We start from the raw sequence: 13,862 nt of genomic DNA on the forward strand, positions 1-13,862 counted from the left end.
CTATGCATGTTTTATTATTTACTTCTTGGCTTTCATTTGTTTATGAGTTTTGTAGTTCTTTACCTTGTGTATGTTAATTGGTTCTTGTGCTTATAAGTTCCAGGTGTTTCTTGTTTTCTCATTAGTTCCTTGTGTATTTAATTCCTGTGTTCCCCTGTGTTCTTTGTCAGTTCTTGTCCTTAGATGGATGTATGTAGTGTGAGTTTCAGTTCTAGTTTTTGCCTTGTCTGAGCCTTGCTTTGTGTTGTATTTTGCCTTTTCTTTAATAAACTGTGTTTGGATCCACACCTTTGCTCTCTGAGATTCCACTACGTTACAGAGGAACTGACCTCCTATGGATCCAGCAGTAAAGCTCCTTTGCCTCTGTCAATCTTCTGAACTGGGACGATGTAGTGCTAAAGGACATTTTAGGCATGGTCAAGAAGAGCCCACCCAGTCCGATATGCCTGGTGGCAGAGTGGGATGGTCACTGGCACAATTTATTGACAATCGCCATGTATTTAGAGGGATCAGATCTTACAGTGGGTGAGATGCCCGAGTCCTTGCCTGACTTACCTCAGCCTGCGACCTCCAAGAGGAGGAGGTGGAAGAGAGGAAGAAAATCTGTTCTGTATTTTCCGGAATATAAATCAAGTTTTTTCATCATCTGAATGGTCCTGCAAATTATAGTCCGAAGCGACTTATATACATAATTTATATATAATTGATGTCGGCTGGTCGAATACACACACACCAAAACAGATGAAAACATCAATCATAGAGATGGTAGAAGCATTTTAAAGTTGCCAATTCTGTATTTTAATTGATTTATTAAATGCATATACATAAAAATAAAAAATAATAAATAAAAATGGGGAAAGAATGTTTCATAATTTAAATAATTTTTCCATCTCCATTTATGTCACCCCTTCTCCGAAGGGTTTGAAGGGGCTGACTGCATGCCACTGATATATACTGTATATACATAATGGTTGACAAATGTGAATATAATAATTGCTTACACCAAAAGGTAATTTACTCAGTGCGATTGCTTCTCCGTCCTTTGTGGCAAAACAGATGCCGACAGTTTCAGTAACTAAAGCAGGGCTTATGTATCATATCTTATCTCTCTTTCTCCCCGCGCACTGTTTGGTCACGCATGTGTGCGAAAGAGAGGGAGCACTATCTTCCGGACCCCAGGTTGGGAACCACTGTTCTAAATTAATGTGTAGCTGCTTTTTCTTATACAATTCAATTTTATTCAATCACAAAACTGCTTTTTATAGAAAGCTTTATTGCAGAGGAGGTATTTTTTATGTACATGCTATCACAATGTTACACAATATAAATCTACCAAATATTTCCGTATGTGTATGCTATAAGCTTGTCATAGAGCATGTAATATAACAAGCACATAACACAGTGGGTAGGGTACAGTTTCACTCACTATACAACTTGTAACAGTCCAATAAAGATCAAAGATTGTTTTTTTTAAGTTCTATCAAGGGCAGTGAAACATCAGTCTTACTAATTTCTCATCATCATGCAGAAGCAATGAGAGTAAGAGCTAAGACAATACAGCGTTAAGTAGTAGGAGTGTCCCCTGATACGTGACGATGGTGGGACACGTGTGGGGCCCAAGTGAACAAGCTAAATAACTAAAATAACTTCAGAAATAGATAAAAACACACTTCGGTAAACTCCACAAACTGAACTAAACATTGCACCAAGACAATGTAATAGGCAAGGTTACCATTCAACTTTAACAGGTCATGAGTCGGATGCATACATCATACTACATACAGATCAACCGAGTAGTTGCAGATGGGTAAAATTTGTAAACTAGAGGGATGCACTACGATACAACAACCATTCCCAGAAGCATTGTCTATGGAACAAAGTTGGTACATTTTACACGTCCATCTAGGCATACATTAAGAACAGATTCTGTTCTTAGCAGGGTATGGGATGACTGGACAGTTAAGGGGCAGTAGAACTAGGTTGGTGAAAGGTCCCTTTAGTATATTTACAGTATAAATCCATGAGCACATCTCCAGATGAGGATAACAGAAATTCTGGGTTCTGCTGTAAATTTTAAGAAGGACAATCAGACCCATTATCATAAATCAGGGGAGGTAATGATTCTTTCTTGACAATGGCATTGTTGTCAATACATTACTATGGTTTAATGCTGCCTTCAAGTCATGGAATGATCATATTTACAAGCTGAGAACCAGTGTTGGGTGTAATATGATTACAAAGTAATTTGTTATTGTAATCAAATTTGTCAGAAAGTAGTGTAACACATTGAATTTAGAATTTTTGTAATCGGATTACAATTACTGACTTTCAGTTAAATTAATTACTTTGTGCATTACGTGGAATACAAATATATATATAAAAATATTACTTATAAAGAATAATAAATGTAAAACATGAATTGTGTTAATATGTACGTCTGCAGATATTCACTTTATTGCGACAATGAACAAGGAGTAAATTTAAATATTGACATTATGTTGAATTTGTTGAGCACACACAAAAACACAAACAAACAAACAAAAAAGTGTTTTAGAGATTAACTTTAAACTGTAAGTATTTAGTAATGTAATGCCTTTTTCCATGAAAAAATCAGTCAAGTAATCAATACAATGTCATAATTCACTGGGAAACACTGGATATTCCCTCTAAGTTAGAGACATTTCAGTTAAAGAATAACTTATGGAAGCAAATTATTTTTGGTCATAATTAAGTTTTTAATTTAACTTTATCATGCTGAATGTACAGTTTAGTTCATATACATTTTGTGTACTGTTGAAGAAGAATTGCTTTTTTCAGTAAGTGAAAAGAGAGAACGAAATATGAAAATGCATCAATTTCATCAAAAACACATAATTTTTTTCCCCCCAACCAAAATTACTTGAATGCACATCGTAATTACAACTCCTAAACATATAAGTATACAAACTTTCCAGGAGTACTTGAAGGCAGCATTAATACGAGTTTTAAATGATAAGCTTGTAGATTAACCCTACTGTGGAGAGATTGGAGTGTGACATCATTTTAGTGTCAAGAATGACACAGGTATTTAGGTAATTTGTTTACCTCTTTGGTACATGTAACGTATATACAATGTATAATTGTTTCTTCTGTATTCTTGCTAAATCATAGTGTGCACACACTGCATTACAGGACACAAGAATATCTGTCATTACATTTAAAAACCATTTAGTAAAATTGGGTCAAAATAGAGTTTGCAGTTGGAATACTACAACGCAACATTTAAACAAACAGTTCACTTGTCATATTACTAGGCATCATACTGTGCAACCATTCATGCCTTATGAGACACATTATATAACCTTGACATCATTACAAATTACCAATGACCATGTGTTGAGAAGGCATTCAAGATATGTCAACATTCCAACAGTAATTTAGATACATTGTTGAATTCACATCTGTAGTCACTGGGCATGTTTCAGAAGGTGTTCTTCTAAGAAATAGAAGAATTCTCTATAATATCCAAAGAGAGAAGTCCAGGTTTTTATTAATAAATTAATCAGTGTAGAAGGGAGTGTGACCGGGAAGTGTTGTAACAATGATGTGATGTATTTTAACGAATTAGAAATTAGCTAAAGGAGTGAAATCATTTTACAAGACCACCACCCTTTGAGAAGACAGTAGAAGTTGTGTTTGTATACAAATATTAACAAATTTATTAATTTATTTTTTATGTGAGAACAATTTTGAGGTAAGAAAGAAGAATTTCTCACCTGGTTCATAGGCCTGGATTTGCGATCATGTTAACAAATGTTAAATAGCAGAACTGGTATCATCTGAAACAACAGCTTGTCTTGTTTAATTTAATATATAATATATAATTTAATATCTACACGTGTTTAATGTACATGTTAAAAAAATATTATTCTGAACAAGTACATTTGATTATCACCATAAATTCATGCATAAATAGACATTTAAAATGTCTAAATAGATAGAATAGAATAGAAGTTTTCTGTTAGTGTTACAACCCACCCCAAAATGTATGGAGCTATGAGATTGTCTAAAGTATTAGACGTGACATTTAACAAAATTGAAAAAGATTTTTGCATTTTAGTATTTTATATTTTTAAACAGCAGATTTTTTGTTTAAATGTTTTAGAGGTGGAATTAGCTGTAAAAATTCAGATGACAGAATTATAGGTTCAAATTTTCAGATCAAGTAGAAATTCAGAAGTACACATACAAATCTCAAATTCAGATCTCAGGAATTCAGTTCATAAATAAACTATGCCAAAAGTCAAGCAAACTGGGTTATTTACTTGCGCCACCCAGTGGTCGGTGTAATTTTAATAAATTTGGCCAAAATTACAGTAAAGTAAAAATTCTGTAAAAAATGGTATTTCATGTTAACTATTGTGTTAACTAAAGTAAACGTATACAAACTTAATGTAAATATTTTTGGGGGGCAATGTATAAAACTAAAGGATATTGATTGAATTGTAATATTAATGATTAAATGTATTTGAAGTCCATCCTGAATTGACTGCAGAGGTGCACATGGATGCAGTGTAATTTGTTATTTGGCTGATAATAGCTTTAATTGGCAATAATTTTCGTCTATGTATTCCATTTGAAGAAAAGTGATGCAAGCTGAGGTCAGAGAAGTGTTAACCGCTCTTTGATTGGATTGCAGTTGATAGCAGTTTATTCGCTGTTTAGTCCATCCTAAGACCAGATAAATAAGTACGAGATAAATAAGAGAATATGTCAAAGTTTTAGACACAGCACAATGTAACTGACGTTGAAACAAAATGTGTTACAACACTTCCTGTCTCACCTAATCATCATAAAATGCTAATGGGTATCAGGTACTGTACTGTACAAGTTTAAGAAAAAACTTTGAGGCTTGGGTCAGAATTTGATATGAAATACATAAGATTTGATATAATGTTATATTTTGTCAGAAGTTGTCAAATCTTTACAAGAAAAGGAAAGACATTATAGGCAAAAATTAGTCTCGCTTTATGAATGTGCCCTACGCCGAGAGAAACTGTAGTCTATGGTCTCGTGAACTGAATAGTGGATTTTGTTTGTTTTTTTGTTTTTTAGCATACCCCATTCAAAAATCAATTAAAATTTTGAAAATTGCTAATATATAAACTAAATCTAATTTCTTTTTCCAAAATAATATGTTGATTATCATCAAGTGTTTCACTGGGTATGTGTAACATGGGTTATGAAAAGAAAAAAATAAATAAATACCATTTCCCAAAACAAATAAGACTGGTACAGGACTAAATAGGCACATTCAGGATAAAATATCAGAAAATTTGGAAGCGTTGGATATTTTATATTTTTTTAACTTTGTAACAGGTAACGAACGGGAAAGGAGGAGGTGGGAACCGTCTGAACAGTCAACATAAAGTTTAATGAGAAACTCAACATAAAAGAAACATAAACAAACACAGACACACATGCAGCGTGGCCGTGTGCGTTTCTCTCTCTCTCACGAACCGGCATCTCAGGCTGCCCCTTATCTCGCTCTCCTGCTGATCAGCTGATTCAGCACCTACCGTACCCGACCATGTCCTCATCCTCGTCACACTCCTCCCCTGCCCGATTCAGGCTGGGGCACCACCGGTCTGACTAACTCCCCAACCCCCCCCACCCCCCCACCCCCCATCTCTGGAGGGGAGACGCTGCCCATCCGGCTGTTGGTCCACCCTGCCTCCTGTGAACCTGGTTGAGAGATGAGGGGAGGCGTGGGGAGAGGGAAATGGTGAGCAGAGACACACACAGAGAGAGAGAGAGAGAGGAGAGAGAGAGAGAGAAGAACTTGCTCGCCAGCTCACAGACGCTCTGTCGCCCAGTCCTCAACCGCTCCTCCACCCCTGGTGGATGGCAGCAAGTCCTCTGGCCCCTGGCAGACAGAAACACTCCTCCGCTTCTCGGCAGATGGCCGCGGTTCCTCTGAATCTCGGTGGTCAACAGCGACCCCTCCGTCCCATGGCAGACGGCTGCGGCTGCTCCCCTGGCGGATGGTAGCGTTGAGGACTCCGTGACAGCACATCCCTCCTCCCTCCCGGGTTTTGGCACCACTGTAACAGGTAACGAACGGGCAAGGAGGAGGTGGGAACCGGCTGAACAGTCAACATAAAGTTTAATGAGAAACTCAACATAAAACAAACATAAACAAACACATGCAGCGCGGCCGCGTGCATCTCTCTCTCTCCCGAACCGGCGTCTCTGGCTGCCCCTTATCTCGCTCTCCCGCTGATCAGCTGACTCAGCGCCGGTCATGCTCTATCACGGCCCGGCCATGCCCTCATCCTCGTCACAAACTTCTTTTTAATAGTTAGGAAAACTAAAAGAGTGTGGCAGATCCGCACATATGATCTCACTGGCAAAAACCAGCAAGGCCAAAAGACAAACAAGGGCAAATAAGAATGGAGTTATGTTCTGTTGATGTACTTCTAAGTATACTCTTTACTAAAGTGCTACAGACTAATTTCCCAACAAGCAGCCATCTGAATTCGGCACACTGTACAAATATCTCTATTATTCTCTTGAGGTTTGAGTTCTTATATTTATTGGATGTTACCTTTATCTTTGGCAAGTATTTATTTTTACTCAAACCAAACCATAATGTATGAAACACAACAAAAGAAAAATGGAAATAGATCAGACCCCATGACACTTCATGCATGTTCCAGACAAAGATCCTATGTAACAGGAACTTGAACAATCTTTTGTGGAAGCCAGAGTCAAGGAGAGGCTACAGATGCAGCTATTAAGAGAGTTCAAATGTTAATAAGGATGCAAGTGATGAGTATAGGCATACTTTTTGCATTGCACATAAAGAGTTGCATAATTGTAAACTACCATTACTATTTAAAGGTTCGACAAATACTTCATAATCTGGAATGCCTGGTGAGTTGTTGCATTTTTTGGTATAAAAAAAAAAAAAATGTATATATATATATATATTTTTCCAAAAAAACTCAAAACAAACTGTTGAAGAGAAAGGCATCTTGTGCGGCTTGTTGATTTTCTTCTTCAAATCACCATAAATTCTATTAAAGTTTTTATTCCATGGTGTATTTATGAAAGAAAAAGCACATATAATGAGGACTATCTAATGGTTCGCTTAGGTAAATTATCATGCCTTTTTTGTTGATGTTTGGCCATCAAAGTCCCAAGGGCAGACATCTGACATTTTGACATCGCTAGTTACTCTGCCTTTGGAATTATGACTTTTCTGTTTGCCTGCGGATGAACTGGTGCTCCTATTTGCTTCTTTACTAGTAGCTGCATCTTCAAAATCCCAAGGGGATACATCAGCTTGCTTGCTTTTTGCTATTGCAACATTTGGGCTTTTATGTTTATCCATTGAGACAATTTCCTGACTACTATCAACATCCCACGGGCAAACCTCAGCTGACTTAGACTGGCTGACTGGTCTTTCTTTTGTCTTGCTAGTGGTGACCTTGTCTTTTGCTTTTGATTTCACTTTTTCATCATCTGCAGACTTTGTATTCTCTTTTTCTGTCTCTAATAGTTTTAGAGGGGAAGTCCCCTTCTTTATAGCATGGGTCTCCTTTGTTTTAGGAACGTGAGAAGAGCTAGGGTTCTTGTCAGAGTTGGGACTTGAAACAGTTTCAAAGTCCCATGGACAAATGTCTGCTTTAGAGGGAGGCTGGAGTGAGCTGCCTGTTGATTTAGTGAACTCTGTCAGAGTTTTTGCTTTGCCATCTGTAGGGGTAGTACCCTTGTCCTTGACATTATTAGATGAGGAGCTTATTTTGCCTTTGATCTCAGTTGGTGTGGTGCCCTTTTTAGCTCTGCTCTGAACAGGGGAGCAAGCCGAGTCCTTTGGCTTGCTTTGCATTTCCTCAAAATCCCATGGACAAACCTCTGCTCTTGAAACCGTGGCGACTTCTCCAGATGCCTGGGGTTGGGACATGGCAGGCTTACTATTGGAGGGAGGTTTGGGCCATGTTGCCTGACCATGGTCCTCATCACGCTCCTCCCATGGACAGATGTCTGTTCTGTCTACAACTTTCTGGTTTGGATGTCTGGCCACCGAGGGTGACTGCTCTGTGCCTTTATGTTTCTGCTGTTGTGGCTTTGTCACCTTGTTGCTGCCTCCATGGACTGTAGTGGTCTGCTCGGGGGCAATGGACACATGTTTCTGGACCTTATTTTCTGAGGGGGTCGGTAAGTCCTCCACTTCCCAAGGACACACTTCAGAAAGGTCATACAGGTCTTTCCCCTTGGCTTGTTCTGAGCAAATGGAGGGCTGGCTTCCACTTATCTGTTGTTTCATTATCCCGGTTTTGGCAGCTGTCTGCTTGTACTCCACTGACTGACTGATAATCATCTTTGGATAACCCTCCTTTTCTTCAGCTTCAACTGAAGTCTTGGTATCTTTGTTCTTTTGATTAGCTTTCTTGGTTGGATCCTCTGCTGCTTGAGATTTTCCTGTTAGACCAAGAGTCTTCTCTTTGGCACTAGCAATAACACTTAGAGATTTCTGCAGCATGGATGTTCTTGGGTGGATTGGTTTCTTATCAGCGGTCAGGTTGTGAGCACTGGCTGACTTGCACACCAAGGGAACTGATTCTGTTGACTCACTGGCTACTTCGATCTTCTCTGAGGACTTCTTGACTAGCTTCTTGCCCATCAGGGTTTCAAGGAGAGAGCCTTCTGTGGGTGCCACTTCCATCTTGTCGGTAACTGAGCTACTAGAACCTTCACTATGGTCACGGACATGATCATAACTGCTGTGGGATTTTTTAAGCGAGAAAACTTTGCTCTTCAAGGACTCATCTTTGGCAGTCTTCACAGAGTGTGAGGGTTCAAAAGGGTTCTTTCTCAGGACACAGATGCTGTTTCGGTTACTCCCATGGTCACCCAGGTCCTTGTCCTCGCGGCTGCACTGGCGCCCCATTGTCTCTGGAATCTCAGTGATGCGCTTCATGAGGGAGCGGCCTAGGCCTTTCTTAGAGCTGCGCTTCTTCTGCAGGTGAGGATTGTTGGCCAGCATCTTTTTTCTTTTATAGATCTCCAACTGGGAATAGAGTTTCTTCAGCTCTTCCTGTGGATTTGAAGACAAAATTGGCCATTAATTCCCAAGAGCTGTCTAGGACTTAGAAGTGTACAAATTAAATGATTCTAGTTACAGTAAAGCAGACGTTCTATGGCACAAAAACATGCAGAACTAGTCATCATATGCTACGACAGACAGTGCCTCAAAGACGTTAGACCAAACCAACATGCTGTTTTACACTAAATAAAGACAGGACAGTCTGGGCCGGTGTCAAATACAAAATTTTGTTTTTTATTGTTAGGTCTGAAACAGCCTCTTAAGTACTTGGATGTATTTAGTGCAGTCTTGTCTTGAAGTCATAAGCATTTATTATCCCAAGAGCAGAACTTATTTAACCCTTTACAAAAATGCCCTTCCCGTGAACAAAATTTAAGTGTTTCGTGAGAGACTTCTTCAGCTCTAACAAACAAACAAAAACTTCTGCTCACGTTGGTAAGTTTTTCCCAAAGGCTGTCGCAAGACCTTACGCCACAGCCATAACTAGAACTTAGCTGGCCCATTTCCTCTGGTGTCTGCAATAAAAAACTGCCATGGCTCAGTATGTTTGTCAATTACAGGACAAGGGGTCAAGAGATATTTGCAGATTATGAAACGTCAGTTAATTACTAAGGCAGGAGGGAGTCAAGGGGAAAAGGGAGGCAGGAATTAAACCAGGGAACTTACCCGGATGTCCTCTGGATCCAGACTGTGCTCACTCCAGGCAGACGTGATGCTGCTATTCAGGTATGACCCCGACCGTCCCATGTCCAATTCATCTTCATAAGCCTCTGTAGCAATGTCATCTCTTATATGTGTCCCCGCAAACAAGAACTGTGAGAAAGACATGAGCATTTCAGAGATTCTCAAAAATACAATTGTTTATCGGTCATCAAAAAATTTAAGAGGATTGGTGGATTTACCTTTGGCACAAGCAGTAACCCCAAAGTGACAGTGACTGTCAGGTGTGTATGAGCAAAAAATAGCATCAACATCCAGTCCGGGTGCAGTTCAGATGCAAGGGTAAACCTGCGGGTAAATTTACAGAAATAGGACTAATCTACACTTTTTTACTTTGAGAGGAACAATAAAATAAAGACCATTATATTTTTGTATATTACAAATCTGGTAATAATCTGAGTAATAAAGCACGACTGTATGGTTCCGTGAAGTAAAAAATCACAACATTTAAACTTCAAGACACACCTACCATGAGCTCTGGGAAGACATGATACTGTATATGCATCTGTAGAAGTCACAATCCAGTGTGATTAACACTTACTTAAAAAAATAAAATAAAAAATGTAAAACCAAAATCCAAATCATGCTTACATGTCAAATTCTTTGTGAAAAATTACATCAATTCAAGAAGGCAATGTTACCAGAAATAAAAGTGTTTTGGAAGTGGGAATAAATTATTGATTAATGTAACCAAATCAATCTCTCTTTGCTTTCAATCAACTTATACATTTTAATATTTTATAACACACTTTTCAAAAGCAATATACTGTATATCATATTTTACACTTATCAACAATTATAGTCAATAGTTTTATATTGTATAGTTTCATAATTTGCTATGCTTTTTGGGATTAGTGGTTTATTTTCCCATAAAACATGTAAAGAACAGTCTAGCACTTTTGTCTTTTTTTTAGAAATTCAGACACTTTTTGACGCCAATGTTAAAATATTTTAAATCAACAATTTATTAAAGAAAGTGAATGGAGAAAATACTTCCAGATGCAAGGCTGCTGAAGATCTGTTGTACACCATTGGGTAATGCTCATTTTGCTCCCCCACAGACATTGGTTGTGTTTAAAGCAATGTTTTTATCTGGGTCCAGACTACACTTTCATTCTGAATTAAATAATGTTATGCAAGATCATTAATCCCTGATAGCACACGTACATCACCCAGACATCTGTTTGTTGTGTGTGTTTACATCTGGAAAACATTTTTTAGATTGTTTGCTCATCTGCAATATGTCTATAAGACGTTTCTTCACGAATGTCAATCAGACATTCAGCAGATGTCTTTGAGATGTTTTTGATTTAGAATGTTTGTAAATCTGATCTTTGTAAGATGTTTAGGAGATGTGTATTAAAATGTGACGCTTTCCAGATGAAAAGATTTAAAACAAACTTCTCGGAGTCGTATGTGTGCTATCTGGGATCATTGCGGTCATTCGGAGAACCCATTCAGTCATGGCTTTTACCAACCATGCAGAATAATACAGAAAACTCCTGGTATATGCAATATTACTAGAAGTAGGCTGGAAGCAGGTTCAAAGTGTAGATCATATCTATGTTTTGGTATTAGTAAAGAAATTAATAAGCATCAGCTATCAAGGAAGACATTAGTTGTGTCCAGTGCTCCAAGTGCGGAAAAATCTGTGGCATTTGCTGCTAAAAGATGGTGCGACTTCATTTTTGGCAAAATATGGGACGTTTCAGCTAATACCGGACTGGCAACCCTAGTTATAAGCATATTAAGTAACAGATTTAAGATTGTTTTCATAAACATCAACTTTATGAACTCTCACTTGCGCCATGTAAATTGCGCTCCTCACATCAGCTGCACAAGTAACGTTCAACAATTGAAAACATTAGCATGTAGCTAAGCTAACAATTCAATATTTGTAAGAACTTGATTCAACATCTATTTTTAGTTTTAAAGGTCGGAATCAGTCCTTGATCAATTTTCAATGTTGAATCAACTTTCACTGTTTGGTCGGTACATCAGAACATTGTTAGGCCAAAAATAGAACATATATTCAATGTCGAAATGAAGTTGATTCATCAACATATACCGCCAACCGATTTGGTCGAAATCATAATGTTTGTTCTATGTTGAAACTTGGTTAGAGATATCAGAGTTTTGTGCATGCACATTTTTGAATCTACAATGGGCCAACCATCAGTGGATGCTTTCGCAAGAAAAAGGAAGGATATACAGTAGGCATTCATCATTTAACACAATGGTTTGTCAGTCTATCATTGAATATCACTTTAGATTTGAATTGTTTTATCATTCAGTGTTTTAAAAACATTTCCGCTTTGTAATTTTGTAATTAAATTCCATATTTGCGCACTGCCCAGTCTTCTGTGAGGCAGCCGGTGTTACGGTTCAACTGGTTTTCATGTTAACTGGTGACCTTCTTCCATTTTACACCAGATGTGAACGACCGGCCACAGATTCGTCAATTCCAAAAATCATGCTTCTGACTCAATATTTTTCTCTCCATTTAATGTCAACTTACTACATGACGCTGGCATCATTGTACAAATTAAAATAAGTGGTATTATTAGATCAAACGGCAGAAGTACGCAAGATTAAAAAATAAATAAATAAATAACCTAGGTAGAAGATTTGAACTCGGCCATCAATAATATGATCAGCACGACACTATAGCAGACTATTCATTTGAGCTACTAGACAGTGACAATATAGGGGGGCATCTTTGTATTCATATGAGTGTGTGTTCGGTGTGAAATGGTGCATATAATTCAGCAGTGTGTCCATGTTAACTTGTGCCTCAGTTTACAAGCTGTCTGTGTTTGTAGATTGCTAGCCTGCTTAGTATTGCTTATTCTTGCTTATTCACGTTCATCATTTTATCCTTTGCCATTTTTCCGCGTGCTTCGGGTTTTTCCGCATTTCTACCGTTTCAACTGCGTGTATTTTACCGCGCGCACCCATTTCTCTCTTTTTTCTTTTTTTCCGCTTGTCTACATCTCATGTGCATTCATTTTCTACACTGTGTTTTACACGAATCTGCTGATTAGGAACCACATTGGTCTCAAACCCTCGCCTCTCGAGAACAACCTCAACAACAACAAACAATTGCGGTATGTCACGGCATCTGCTCATGTTATATCTTCCTGCATTGCATGCCACATGTTTACTATAGCTTCTTCTGTCAGCAGTGAGGGATTCACATATGATAAATGTAAGGAATTAGTCAGGCTGACAGAGAAGATGAATGAGTTAGAGAAACACATACAAACGCTAGTGGAGGTCAGTGAGAAAGAGGAGCCGGTAGATACCGTTTCAGATACAGGTAGTACAGCGAGCAACACACACACTTTGGTTCCAGCTGTAGAGCCCCCGCAGCAGGGTGTTTGGGTGACGTCTCGGCGGCATACTCGCTCAGCAAAGCGACACCACTCTCCCATTCCTGTTAGGGTTTCCAATTGATTTTACCCACTCAGTGATGCACCCACTGAGAATCATGTTGAAAGACCCTTAATAATTGGTGATTCTTCTGTAAGGAGTGTGGAAACAGAGACTCAAGCCACCATTGTTAAATGCATTTCCGGGGCTCGAGCGTCTGACATCAGATCAAATTTACAAGTGCTGGCTAATGCTAATCGTGGTGACGAGGTTTATTGTAGATTAGTGTCACTGAATGGCTGGATGTCTGAGTAGTGTCCAGAGAATAGCATAGGATTTATAGAAAATTGGAAGAGTTTTGGGGATAGACCTGACCTGCTACGAGAGATGGACTCTATTGCTCCATGGAAGGTGCCTCTCTCCTCTCTAGTCATTTGGTTCATAGTCATAATAGTGATAGTATCTGACTAACTGGGGCCCAGTTCAGGAAGCAGACAAACTGGTAAAACTGAATGTCTGCTAGCTGCCTTGAGACGTCACACAGGTCACATAAACTACAATACATAGATACTGTATTACCTAGATATCAAATAGAGACTGCGTCTGTTCCCCAAACTACCAAACACAAAACTCTCACTAAATCATTTAGAAAAAATCTGATTAAGGTCAAACTTGAAAA

The 13,862-nt window shown here is 38.4% G+C and overlaps 1 protein-coding gene across 2 annotated transcripts in view; it reads right to left on the reverse strand.

Moving 5' to 3' along the window:
- Positions 1-790: 790 nt before the first annotated feature.
- Positions 791-13,862, reverse strand: part of LOC127434233 (probable G-protein coupled receptor 158) — a 245,547-nt gene continuing 232,475 nt past the window's right edge. The window contains exons 9-12 of one of the 2 annotated variants that reach the window (XM_051686811.1): positions 9,994-10,099; positions 9,758-9,904; positions 9,523-9,606; positions 791-9,082 (exon numbers count right to left, since the gene is read on the reverse strand). In XM_051686811.1, the coding sequence (XP_051542771.1) occupies positions 7,145-9,082; positions 9,523-9,606; positions 9,758-9,904; positions 9,994-10,099 (2,275 nt within the window). In that variant the 3' untranslated portion in view covers positions 791-7,144. The remainder of the gene's footprint in view (positions 9,083-9,522; positions 9,607-9,757; positions 9,905-9,993; positions 10,100-13,862) is intronic. The other variant, XM_051686812.1, reaches the window with a different exon arrangement.

Source organism: Myxocyprinus asiaticus, chromosome 44 (genome assembly GCF_019703515.2).
Source record: "Myxocyprinus asiaticus isolate MX2 ecotype Aquarium Trade chromosome 44, UBuf_Myxa_2, whole genome shotgun sequence".
NCBI classification, from domain to species: Eukaryota; Metazoa; Chordata; class Actinopteri; order Cypriniformes; family Catostomidae; genus Myxocyprinus; species Myxocyprinus asiaticus.